Source organism: Taurulus bubalis (assembly GCF_910589615.1).
Source record: "Taurulus bubalis genome assembly, chromosome: 10".
Classification (NCBI taxonomy): Eukaryota; Metazoa; Chordata; class Actinopteri; order Perciformes; family Cottidae; genus Taurulus; species Taurulus bubalis.
In genome coordinates this window covers 27,769,415-27,781,914 of record NC_136598.1, presented here as the reverse complement: position 1 = coordinate 27,781,914, position 12,500 = coordinate 27,769,415, and the positions used below count along the sequence as shown (strand labels likewise).

The 12,500-nt window shown below is 47.1% G+C and overlaps 2 protein-coding genes across 2 annotated transcripts in view; one reads left to right on the top strand and one right to left on the bottom strand.

Moving 5' to 3' along the window:
- The window catches only part of iws1 (interacts with SUPT6H, CTD assembly factor 1), a 14,539-nt gene extending 4,565 nt beyond the window's left edge, over positions 1–9,974 (bottom strand). Inside the window, exons 1-14 of the mRNA XM_079224951.1 lie at positions 9,867–9,974; positions 9,076–9,158; positions 7,838–8,528; positions 7,640–7,696; positions 7,331–7,535; positions 5,317–5,374; positions 4,155–4,255; positions 3,510–3,660; positions 3,348–3,430; positions 2,747–2,876; positions 2,542–2,659; positions 2,352–2,463; positions 730–786; positions 54–110 (exon numbers count right to left, since the gene is read on the bottom strand). Coding sequence (XP_079081077.1) covers positions 54–110; positions 730–786; positions 2,352–2,463; positions 2,542–2,659; positions 2,747–2,876; positions 3,348–3,430; positions 3,510–3,660; positions 4,155–4,255; positions 5,317–5,374; positions 7,331–7,535; positions 7,640–7,696; positions 7,838–8,528; positions 9,076–9,158; positions 9,867–9,912 — 1,949 coding nt within the window. The 5' untranslated portion in view covers positions 9,913–9,974. The remainder of the gene's footprint in view (positions 1–53; positions 111–729; positions 787–2,351; positions 2,464–2,541; positions 2,660–2,746; positions 2,877–3,347; positions 3,431–3,509; positions 3,661–4,154; positions 4,256–5,316; positions 5,375–7,330; positions 7,536–7,639; positions 7,697–7,837; positions 8,529–9,075; positions 9,159–9,866) is intronic.
- A 1,982-nt stretch (positions 9,975–11,956) lies between these two features.
- wdr74 (WD repeat domain 74) overlaps positions 11,957–12,500 on the top strand; it is a gene marked incomplete at its 5' end in the record, with an annotated part of 3,240 nt that continues 2,696 nt past the window's right edge. Inside the window, one exon of the mRNA XM_079224595.1 lies at positions 11,957–12,500. This exon is cut by the window's right edge and continues 62 nt beyond it. Coding sequence (XP_079080721.1) covers positions 11,957–12,500 — 544 coding nt within the window.

Genomic DNA, 12,500 nt, shown 5'->3' with positions numbered 1-12,500 from the left:
ACATCGCAGAACCTTCAGTCAGAAGGGATCTGAACCCAAAACAACACGCTTACTTCTCCTCTCCGGTCAGCTGCTTCTCCAGATCTCTACGAGGAGTCTGACCACCGGCACTAGAGAGAGACAGGTAGGGGGGAGAGAGAGAGAGAGACAGGTAGGGGGGAGAGAGAGAGAGAGACAGGTAGGGGGGAGAGAGAGAGAGAGAGACAGGTAGGGGGGAGAGAGAGAGAGAGACAGGTAGGGGGGAGAGAGAGAGAGAGAGAGACAGGTAGGGGGGAGAGAGAGGTAGGATAGAGAGGTAGGATAGAGAGAGAGAGAGAGAGGTGAGTCACACGGTCACTCAGTGGGCGGAGCCTCCATGCTGTTATTAGCATCCTCCAGCTCACAGCGTTAGTTCAGAGCTGACCTCTGACCTTCAGGTAAAGTACTAATACCACAGTGGAGAAATACTCAAGTATACAAATACAAGCCCTTCAAAATGTGAGTGCATTAGTATCTACATGTACCTCTGACAGGTAGCAGAAAGTACAAGTATCTCAAATGTACTTCGTTCCTCATGTTAACTCTCAGAACAGAAGCTCCAGCCGACCAATGAGAGCGTCAGACAGAGCAGAAGGGGGCGGAGCCAGAACAGTTAAAGGCGTGACCAATGAGAGCGTCAGACAGAGCAGAAGGGGCGGAGCCAGAACTGTTAAAGGCGTGCGTCACTGACAGCGTCATGCAGCTCTGAACCTGATTGGTGGAGAGAAGACGTCGGGTTCCTCCGCCCTCTCCACCGCCGAGGACTGACTGGGTGGGGGGTGATGAAGAGGAGTGAAGAAGAGGAGCGATGAAGAGGAGACTACAGGCGTCTGTTCTTTATCCCTGACTACAGGCGTCTGTTCTTTATCCCTGATCACTGACTGCAGGCGTCTGCTCTTTAACCCTGATCACTGACTGCAGGCGTCTGCTCTTTAACCCTGATCACTGACTGCAGGCGTCTGCTCTTTAACCCTGATCACTGACTGCAGGCGTCTGCTCTTTAACCCTGATCACTGACTGCAGGCGTCTGTTCTTTAACCCTGATCACTGACTGCAGGCGTCTGCTCTTTAACCCTGATCACTGACTGCAGGCGTCTGCTCTTTAACCCTGATCACTGACTGCAGGCGTCTGCTCTTTAACCCTGATCACTGACTGCAGGCGTCTGCTCTTTAACCCTGATCACTGACTGCAGGCGTCTGTTCTTTAACCCTGATCACTGACTGCAGGCGTCTGCTCTTTAACCCTGATCACTGACTGCAGGCGTCTGCTCTTTAACCCTAATCACTGACTGCAGGCGTCTGCTCTTTAACCCTGATCACCGACTGCAGGCGAGCGGCGGCATGGTACTCACGGTTTGAGGACGACGGACACAAAACGGAGAACTTAAGTTTCTTATTAATTATCGTTTATGTTTTGCACGATTATTGAGACGTTCACACAGAAACTGGAGAGGAACAAACACCTAAAGCTTCTGCAGAGGAAACCAGAGCCGATCACTTCGATTGATCCAACTCTGCTGAACGAGCTCCTTCCTCTCCACAGTGTGGATGACTGACAGGAGAGTTTATCAGGATGAGAAGTTTATCAGGAGGGAAGTGTATAAAGACGTTTATCAGGAGGGAAGTGTATGAAGAAGTTTATCAGGATGTGAAGTGTATAAAGAAGTTTATCAGGATGTGAAGTGTATGAAGAAGTTTATCAGGAGGGAAGTGTATAAAGAAGTTCATCAGGATGTGAAGTGTATGAAGAAGTTTATCAGGAGGGAAGTGTATAAAGACGTTTATCAGGATGTGAAGTGTATGAAGACGTTTATCAGGATGTGAAGTGTATAAAGAAGTTTATCAGGATGTGAAGTGTATGAAGAAGTTTATCAGGAGGGAAGTGTATAAAGAAGTTCATCAGGAGGGAAGTGTATGAAGAAGTTTATCAGGAAGTTTATCAGGATGAGACGTTTATCAGGATGTGAAGTGTATGAAGAAGTTTATCAGGATTTGAAGTGTATGAATAAGTTTATCAGGATGTGAAGTGTATGAAGAAGTTTATCAGGATGTCAAGTGCATTAATAAGTTTATCAGGAGGTTTATCCGGATGAGAAGTGTACCTGGATGAGAAGTGTATGAAGAAGTTTATCAGGATGTCAAGTGCATTAATAAGTTTATCAGGAGGTTTATCCGGATGAGAAGTGTACCAGGATGAGAAGTGTATGAAGAAGTTTATCAGAAGGTGAAGTGTATGAAGAAGTCTATCAGGATGAGAAGCGCATCAGGTTTATCAGGATGAGAAGTGTATCAGGTTTATCAGGAAGTGCATCAAGTTTATCAGGAAGCGGTACCTGAGCCTCTGCTTCTGGGGCATCTGCTGGTCCAGGTCTCTCTGCTGCCGCTCCTCCCTCGTCATGCCCTTGTAGTTGGAGGTCAAGCCGAAGATGGGCCGCGACCACTCGTCTGAGGAAGACATCACCATCATCATCATCATCAACCTCACCATCATCATCACTGTCTAACATGCCAGCGCGTCCTCACTGATGAGCTTGAGGGCCAGGTCCTTGTTGGACCGGGACTCCTTGGGGTGCTTGTACAGGAACATGACGGAGCGCCCGATGCCGCTGTGCTTCAGCGTCTCCTGGCTCACGCTGGGCAGCTGGGGAGGAAGCACAGGGGAGAGCTGAGAGCTCCGGTACGGCCGAGAACAACGCAGAACAATGAAGCGCCCCGCTGCTGGACTCACCTCATGCAGGATCCTGAGCAGCTCCTCTCGGATCCTGAGAGCCGGCAGGGACTTGTCCGGAAGAGGGCTGATCCACTCTTTAATGGCCGACATCACGCCGCTGTCGATGAACGTCTCCTTCAAGTCCTGTCTGAGGGCAGAGAGCACCAAGAGGTCATGAGAGGTTTGGTCTGGTAGAGACCCGTCAATCACCTGGAGACCCGCCCTAAATCCTCCCCTGCTTCATGGTCTGGTAGAGACCCGTCAATCACCTGTATCCCCGCCCCTAAAGCATCTCCTGCGTCATCCCAAATGTTTTAGTAAATTATGTTTTACAAAACAATATATAAACTAGCTATACATGTTAAATGTGTTATGTGCTATGTATATATATAAAACAAAAATATTTATATATAATAAAAATATATATAAATAAAATGTACATAAATATTCCCCACCCCCAAAACAAATTTATGATAAAAATAAAGGATATTACAAGAACACCGGCAGATAGATAGATAGATAGATAGATAGATAGATAGATAGATAGATAGATAGATAGATAGATATATATATATATATATATAAAAATATAGATTGAGTCACAGGAGCACTCTCTTACTTCTTCAGGTGCGTGACGACGTGCGGCAGCAGCGTGAGCTTCTTCAGCGCCGGTTTCTTCTGACTGTTCATGGTCCGGTCCTCCTGTCAAAGTAAAACACCGTCAGCGTGACAGGAACAGCGCCGCTGAGCGGGGGAGGGCCTTTATTGTGGCGGGTCGCACCTCCGCGGCCTCGTTCATCTTGCTGATCATGGCGCTGACCACGTCGTCGGCGTCGCTGATGAACGTGCCGCCGTCGCGGTGCCGCCGCTTCCTGCTGTTCATGGCTTTCCTCCGAGCCAGCATGACGTCGAAGTCCGACATGTAGCTGGTGCTGCGCACACATATATACATGTTTATGTTTATATATTTATATTTACACGTCACCCAGCCATTACAAACAGGCTTAAGGTACTTCCTCTTGGACCCAACCATTACAAACAGGCTTAAGGTACTTCCTCTTGGACCCAACCCATTACAAACAGGCTTAAGGTACTTCCTCTTGGACCCAACCCATTACAAACAGACTTAAGGTACTTCCTCTTGGACCCAACCCATTACAAACAGACTTAAGGTACTTACTCTTGGACCCAACCCATTACAAACAGGCTTAAGGTACTTACTCTTGGACCCAACCCATTACAAACAGACTTAAGGTACTTACTCTTGGACCCAACCCATTACAAACAGACTTAAGGTACTTACTCTTGGACCCAACCCATTACAAACAGGCTTAAGGTACTTACTCTTGGACCCAACCCATTACAAACAGGCTTAAGGTACTTACTCTTGGACCCAACCCATTACAAACAGACTTAAGGTACTTACTCTTGGCCGCTGCGGTCGACGCCGTCATCGGAGTCGGACTCCTGCTGCTGCTGCTCCTTGTTCTCCTTCTTGTCCACGTCCAGGTCCTCCTGGTTGAACCCCTGCAGGAGGACGAAGCACACACTCGTCTTCATCACGACGTCAGAGACTGAAGGGTCCTCATGAGACTAAAGGGTCCTATGAGACTGAAGGGTTCTATGAGACTGAAGGGTCCTATGAGACTGAAGGGTCCTATGAGACTGAAGGGTCCTATGAGACTGAAGGGTCCTAGGAGACTGAAGGGTCCTAGGAGACTGAAGGGTCCTAGGAGACTGAAGGGTCCTAGGAGACTGAAGGGTCCTAGGAGACTGAAGGGTCCTATGAGACTGAAGGGTTCTAGGAGACTGAAGGGTCCTATGAGACTGAAGGGTCCTATGAGACTGAAGGGTCCTATGAGACTGAAGGATCCTCATGTGACTGAAGGGTCCTCATGAGACTGAAGGGTTCTATGAGACTGAAGGGTTCTATGAGACTGAAGGGTTCTATGAGACTGAAGGGTCCTATGAGACTGAAGGGTCCTATGAGACTGAAGGGTCCTATGAGACTGAAGGGTCCTATGAGACTGAAGGGTCCTCATGAGACTGAAGGGTCCTCATGAGACTGAAGGGTCCTCATGAGACTGAAGGGTTCTATGAGACTGAAGGGTTCTATGAGACTGAAGGGTCCTAGGAGACTGAAGGGTCCTAGGAGACTGAAGGGTCCTAGGAGACTGAAGGGTCCTCATGAGACTGAAGGGTCCTCATGAGACTGAAGGGTCCTATGAGACTGAAGGGTCCTCATGAGACTGAAGGGTCCTATGAGACTGAAGGGTCCTATGAGACTGAAGGGTCCTCATGAGACTGAAGGGTTCTAGGAGACTGAAGGGTTCTAGGAGACTGAAGGGTTCTAGGAGACTGAAGGGTTCTAGGAGACTGAAGGGTCCTCATGAGACTGAAGGGTCCTATGTGACTGAAGGGTCCTATGTGACTGAAGGGTTCTATGAGACTGAAGGGTCCTCATGAGACTGAAGGGTCCTATGAGACTGAAGGGTCCTATGTGACTGAAGGGTTCTATGAGACTGAAGGGTCCTCATGAGACTGAAGGGTCCTATGAGACTGAAGGGTCCTAGGAGACTAGAACTCACCGTGAACTCCTCTTCCCCTTCGTCGCCAGACTCGCCGAAGATGTCTGCGATCATCTTCCTGAGGACACAAGGTCAAAGGTCACAAGAGAACATAAACGACAGCGTAGCTTTAAGAACAGTAGAGCGTAGAGAACAGTAGAGCGTAGAGAACAGTAGAGAACAGTAGAGCGTAGAGAACAGTAGAGCGTAGAGAACAGTAGAGAACAGTAGAGCGTAGAGAACAGTAGAGCGTAGAGAACAGTAGAGAACAGTAGAGCGTAGAGAACAGTAGAGAACAATAGAGCGTAGAGAACAGTAGAGCGTAGAGAACAGTAGAGAACAGTAGAGCGTAGAGAACAGTAGAGCGTAGAGAACAGTAGAGAACAGTAGAGCGTAGAGAACAGTAGAGAACAGTAGAGAACAATAGAGCGTAGAGAACAGTAGAGCGTAGAGAACAGTAGAGAACAGTAGAGCACAGTAGAGCGTAGAGAACAGTAGAGAACAGTAGAGCGTAGAGAACAGTAGAGAACAGTAGAGAACAATAGAGCGTAGAGAACAGTAGAGCGTAGAGAACAGTAGAGCGTAGAGAACAGTAGAGAACAGTAGAGAACAGTAGAGCGTAGAGAACAGTAGAGCGTAGAGAACAGTAGAGAACAGTAGAGCACAGTAGAGCGTAGAGAACAGTAGAGCGTAGAGAACAATAGAGCGTAGAGAACAGTAGAGCGTAGAGAACAGTAGAGCGTAGAGAACAGTAGAGAACAGTAGAGAACAATAGAGCGTAGAGAACAATAGAGCGTAGAGAACAGTAGAGAACAGTAGAGAACAATAGAGCGTAGAGAACAGTAGAGAACAGTAGAGAACAATAGAGCGTAGAGAACAGTAGAGCGTAGAGAACAGTAGAGCGTAGAGAACAGTAGAGAACAGTAGAGAACAATAGAGCGTAGAGAACAGTAGAGCGTAGAGAACAGTAGAGCGTAGAGAACAGTAGAGAACAGTAGAGAACAGTAGAGAACAATAGAGCGTAGAGAACAGTAGAGCGTAAAGAACAGTAGAGAACAGTAGAGCGTAGAGAACAGTAGAGCGTAGAGAACAGTAGAGAACAGTAGAGCGTAGAGAACAGTAGAGAACAGTAGAGAACAATAGAGCGTAGAGAACAGTAGAGAACAATAGAGCGTAGAGAACAGTAGAGCGTAGAGAACAGTAGAGCGTAGAGAACAATAGAGAACAATAGAGAACAGTAGAGAACAATAGAGCGTAGAGAACAATAGAGCGTAGAGAACAGTGGAAAACAGTAGAGCGTAGAAAACAGTAGAGAACAATAGAGCGTAGAGAACAGTAGAGAACAGTAGAGCGTAGAGAACAATAGAGAACAATAGAGAACAGTAGAGAACAATAGAGAACAGTAGAGAACAATATAGAACAGTAGAGCGTAGAGAACAGTAGAGAACAATAGAGAACAGTAGAGAACAGTAGAGCGTAGAGAACAGTAGAGAACAATAGAGAACAGTAGAGAACAGTAGAGAACAGTAGAGCGTAGAGAACAGTAGAGAACAATAGAGAACAATAGAGAACAGTAGAGAACAGTAGAGAACAGTAGAGCGTAGAGAACAATAGAGAACAATAGAGAACAGTAGAGAACAATAGAGAACAGTAGAGAACAATATAGAACAGTAGAGCGTAGAGAACAGTAGAGAACAATAGAGAACAGTAGAGCGTAGAGAACAGTAGAGAACAATAGAGAACAGTAGAGAACAGTAGAGAACAGTAGAGCGTAGAGAACAGTAGAGAACAATAGAGAACAATATAGAACAGTAGAGCGTAGAGAACAGTAGAGAACAATAGAGAACAGTAGAGAACAGTAGAGCGTAGAGAACAGTAGAGAACAATAGAGAACAATAGAGAACAGTAGAGAACAATAGAGAACAATAGAGAACAATAGAGCGTAGAGAACAGTAGAGAACAATAGAGAACAATAGAGAACAGTAGAGAACAGTAGAGAACAGTAGCCGCGGCAGCAGCCAATCAGAGCGCTCACTCCTCCCCGTCCTCCTCGCTGTCCGAGCCGAACAGAGCCTTCTCGTCCTTGTCTCCGGCCGCGGCCTTCGTCCTCTCGTCCTCTTCCTCGCTGCCGCTGTCGGAGCCCAGCTCCCTCAGTTTGGCCGCCAGCGTCTTGTCCGGGCCGAGCGGAGCGTCGCTGTCCGAGTTCTCGTCGTCCGACACGGCGCGACTCCTCTTCGTCGCTGAGGAAGACGAGCGGGGACGACATGGACGTTACATATGAATGTAAAGGAGTCTCAATTATCCCACGATTCTCAGGGTCAGTGAAGGGGACAAAACATCTCACCTGGTTTCTCCTCATCTTCATCCTCACTGTCTGACAGGATGGCCTTCTTCCTCTTCACTGCACGCGCGCGCACACACACACACACACACACACACACACACACACACACACACACACACACACACACACACACACACACACACACGTTAGTGACAAGCAGTAACTAGACGAGGAGCCAGCTGGTCTGAGGTCAGTCACCTGGCTTCTCGTCCTCTTCGTCGCTCTCATCTTTCTTCTCCTCCTTCTGCTCTCCATCACTTCCTGCTGCAGCCTTCCTCTTCGTGGCCTCCTCCTCTTCCTCACTGTCAGACTGCATCACAGCCTTCCACTTCTTCCCTCCTCGCTCTTCCTCCTTCTGTTTCTCCTCCTCCTCGTCAGAGTCCATCTGCGCCGCCTTGCGTCTGGCCGGCGTCTCCGTGTCAGAGTCGCTGCCGGCGGCTTTAAGCCCCGCCCCCTGCGTGTCCGAGTCGCTGTCGGCATTGGACCGGCGAGACGCGGCGGCGGGTTTGAGATCCTCGTTGTCCGAGTCGCTGCCGGCGGCTTTAAGCTCCGCCCCCTCCGTGTCCGAGTCGCTGCCGGCGGCCTTAAGCCCCGCCCCCTCCTCCTCCTCCATGTCCGAGCTGCTGCCCCGCCGTTTGGGAGGCGACCTCCCGGCCTCCTCGTGGCCCGGCACTCCGTCTTTGCCGGCCTCTTCCTCCTCCTCCTCCTCTTCGTCGTCGTCCGAGCCGCTCACTCTGCGTTTGGCTGGAGCGTCGTCCTCGTCGTCGCTGTCGCCATGGCGACGAGGCTCCGCCTCCGCGTCGCTCTCGTCATCGTCGTCGGCTCCTCCTCCCGGCTCCTTGCGGTCCGAGCCGCGCCGGGCGTCTCCGTCCCGGCTGCCCTCGTCCTGCTGAGGAAAACAGACTAAAGGGTCACACGTCCTGACCAGTGGATTCCAGCGGATTTAGACCAGATTTACACGAATTAACAAAATTTCGATACATTTTCATGACTTTAAATTTGGTTTAAAGTCCTGAAACCCACTAGGATGTGTGTGAACCCTGCTTTAAGCAGAGTTCACACACATCCTCACCAGTGGGTTTCAGGACTTTAAACCAAATGTCATGACAAACATTTAGTGAAGTCTGGGTGTAAACAGTAAAAAGTGAGTAAATGTAGTATTTAAACTAACAATGAGAACACAAAGCATACAGTAAACCTTAAATGACTCAAATGAATGAGACAATAGTTTGATTAAAGAATAAACATTTATATAGATGCCTGTATGTATGCCTGCTTATATTTTGAGTCTCTTTTAAAAGCATATTCATTATTTCAATCTCAGCGTAAATGAACACATGAATATCACACATCCCATGAATATAAAGTACAGACTGTTAAGTCACAGGTTCAACCCCTTCAGAATAAAGCGTCACCACAGGAAAGCACAGGCTGACCTCAGATCTGTGTCCAGCGCTCCTCGCCTCCTCGCCGTCTGACGCCGGGTGCTCGTCCTGAACCGGAGTGCCGCCGCCGTCGTCTAAAGAACAACAACAACAACAACAACGTTACACGGGAGAGCTGAAGGAGAACCGGTCTAAAGGGTTCTGGTTCTTCTGCGGCCTGGAGACTACAACACTAGGAGGCTGAGAACCAAGGACACACACACAGACACACACACACACAGACACACACACACACCTTACTTTAAGGCTAAAGTAAAACAATAATCAAGGAGAACACAAACAGATAATGAACCGTTTCATCTCCTCTATAGTTTACGTCAGAGGCTCATCGTAAAAGTGTTTCATGAAAACAGGTCACGTGACCAGCGAGACGCTACAATAGAGGCGCTTCCGGTGTGTTGTTGACCGACACCGGAAGTCCTGTGTACTGGTCTCACACCAGTAAGACCAGACCAGTTCAGGCTCCACCACAGGAGCCTGAACCCGTCGGCTCCACCGGGCCAGAGTTCCCGGGAGGAAACGTCCTTCCCACAGAGGCTCTTCTCGTCCACACGCCGGACGCCATCAGATAAATGTGCGCTTTACGGTCCACCAGTAAATACCGCATGTTTGTAAACATTAAAAAGATACAACAATAAAGTGTGTGTTGTGAACGCGTGTCGTTCAATACGGCATGCATTAAAACCACCTCTATCCAACAGGTACCAGGCTTTACACCGCACCATGTTGTTAGCATGTAGCTCGTTAGCTCGTCGGGAAACAAAGCACGAGTGGTGTTTTACCGGAGCGGCTCCCGGAAGTGAAGTCTTCTTCTTCTTCTGCGTCCATCGGGCAGACGGAAGCTTCTCTGTGCACTTTATCCGCTAACGTGAAGGCGGGAAAACCAGCAGCTCACAGAAACGACGCGTTGAGCGAGAGAACAGCTCGCGAGCCGCTGGAGCCCACAGATCCAAAATGGCGTAACTTCCGTCATATACGCATGCGCAAGTGAAGATGAAAAAACTTTATTGATCACGAACATTACAATTCTCAACAACAATACAATGTGACAACTTTGAGGTACTTGTACTTCAGTATTGTCTTGTCGTACCACGTTATACTTATACTATACTTTACTGTACTATATCAAGATTACAAAACAATGAAAGCGTAAAAGTAAAGTCAAACAATTAGTCAGTTATTGAAATTATAAATATTTTTTCATGCAAAAATACAAAATCATTTGAGTATTTAGCAGAACTATAATATAATGTTCTTAACTATGTTTAGATTTTGGTCTGCTGAGAACTAGCCGTTCATATCTGCATTTATAGAATAATATTATACCTTTAATACTTTAATTATACTTATATGGACTTTTATTTGAAACTGAGTATTTACGCAGTGTGGTATTAGTACTTCGATCTGAATACTTCTTTCATACTCTTTCATGTATCGCGGTTCTTCAAAGTACTCCTGAAGAAAAACGAAGAACTTACAATAAAAAAGGTTTCGTAACGTTTCGTTCAACGTTTATTTTAAAAAGTTTTCACCGGAAGTGCATGTCCCCTATTACGTCTGTCTTTGTACGTGCTGCGTTTGATTTTAATGGAGTCCATTTATGATGACGTGCTACAGCGACCCCCGGTGGGCACGGTGCGTAATTACATAAAAGTACTACTGTTCGTTATAGTGCTATTACTACTTTTATTATTATTATTATCATTGAACACATTTAAACACAAGATCACGTAAAGAATAAATACATGTAACACAATATATACATTCAAATAAAATATACAAATAATGGGGGGTTATATATTCACAACACACGTAACACACAGAGGCAGATGTGGTTACACGACGTGACCACCAGAGGGGGTTAGACACATGGCATACCGGCACTTCCTGTGAACACCTAAAAAATAAAAGTGTAGAAATACCCGGATGTTGCCGTGTAGTCATAACATTAAAACTGACATATTGATGTGATTGTTATGACACATATATGATGCATAATGACGACACTGTCTTCTTAAAACCCCCATTTTACTACATTTATTTAATTTATATAGAATCAAAGTGTTAAATCATTACTATGACGTCACTTAAGAACACCAGTATGTTTAGGGTTTGAATCATTTCATAAAAAAAATATATGGAAAAAATTGCAGAAGTTAAAAAAGAAAAGATCGACACAAAAACGTAAGTTTATTACGGGAAAATGTGGTGTTTGGTTTCCTTAAAAACACAAGAAAAGAGGACAAATATGCCTTTAAATCATTTAGATATTCACATGTTTTTATTCATGAATGTAAACTACTGTAATTTGACTTAATATCTGTGTTTTATCATATTTGTATTCAATCTTGATATAGTTCTATTTGTTTGTTACAAAACATAATCAATAAAAGTTGTTCTAACGTGTCATTGAGTTTTTGCTCAATAAAGTTAATACAATAAAACCGCTCTGACGGCTTCCAGTGACGTCGTCAATTTAATATGTGTGTTTTATAATATATTAATTATTGTTATTGTTCAATTAGTATTTTGTTCATTACAAAACATAATCAATAAAAGTTGTTCCAACGTGTCATTGAGTTTTTGTTCAATAAAGTTAATACAATAAATAAAGACGCTGTGACGGCTTCCGGTGACGTCGTCCATTTAAGATCTGTGTTTTATAATATATTAAATATTGTTTTTGTTCTATTAGTGTTTTGTTCATTACAAAACATAATCAATCAAAGTTGTTCCAACGTGTCATTGAGTTTTTGTTCAATAAAGTTAATACAATAAAACCGCTCTGACGGCTTCCGGTGACGTCGTCAACGCGCGCCGCAGAGACACGCGCGTGTTTACGGACCCGCTAGAACCGACCCGTCTCGCTGTCATGGCGGACTCCAGCCGGCTGTGCTCCGTGTGGCTCGGCTCGGAGACCGGCATCCTGAAGGGGGTCAGCCTGGCCCGGAAGCAGGCCTTCAACTTCTGCAACGAGAAGCACCTGAGCCGCGACCAGGAGGTGCGCGCGCTGTGCTGGGGGGACGCGCACGAGAGCGAGCTGCTGGTGGGCAGCGTGGATGGCAGCGTGAAGACCTTCAGCGTGGAGAAGGGCTCCTTCACGGAGACGCGCAGCTGCGGGGAGCGCGCGGACGGCTGCTTCGCGGGGCTCGCGGCGCTGGACGCGGCGCTGGTCACGTGCACGGAGCGCGGGACGCTGCGCGTGTGGCGCGAGGACAGCAGCGAGCCCGCCACGGAGCTGCACGCGGGGACCCACGTGGCGCGCATGCGTCAGAGTCCGGTCCACCGGAACAAAATGGCCACCGGCGGTAAGGAGAACGGGCTGAAAGTCTGGGACCTGCAGCGGCCCGCGAGCCCGGTGTTCACCGCCAAGAACCTGCGCGACGACTGGCTGGACCTACGGCGGCCGCAGTGGG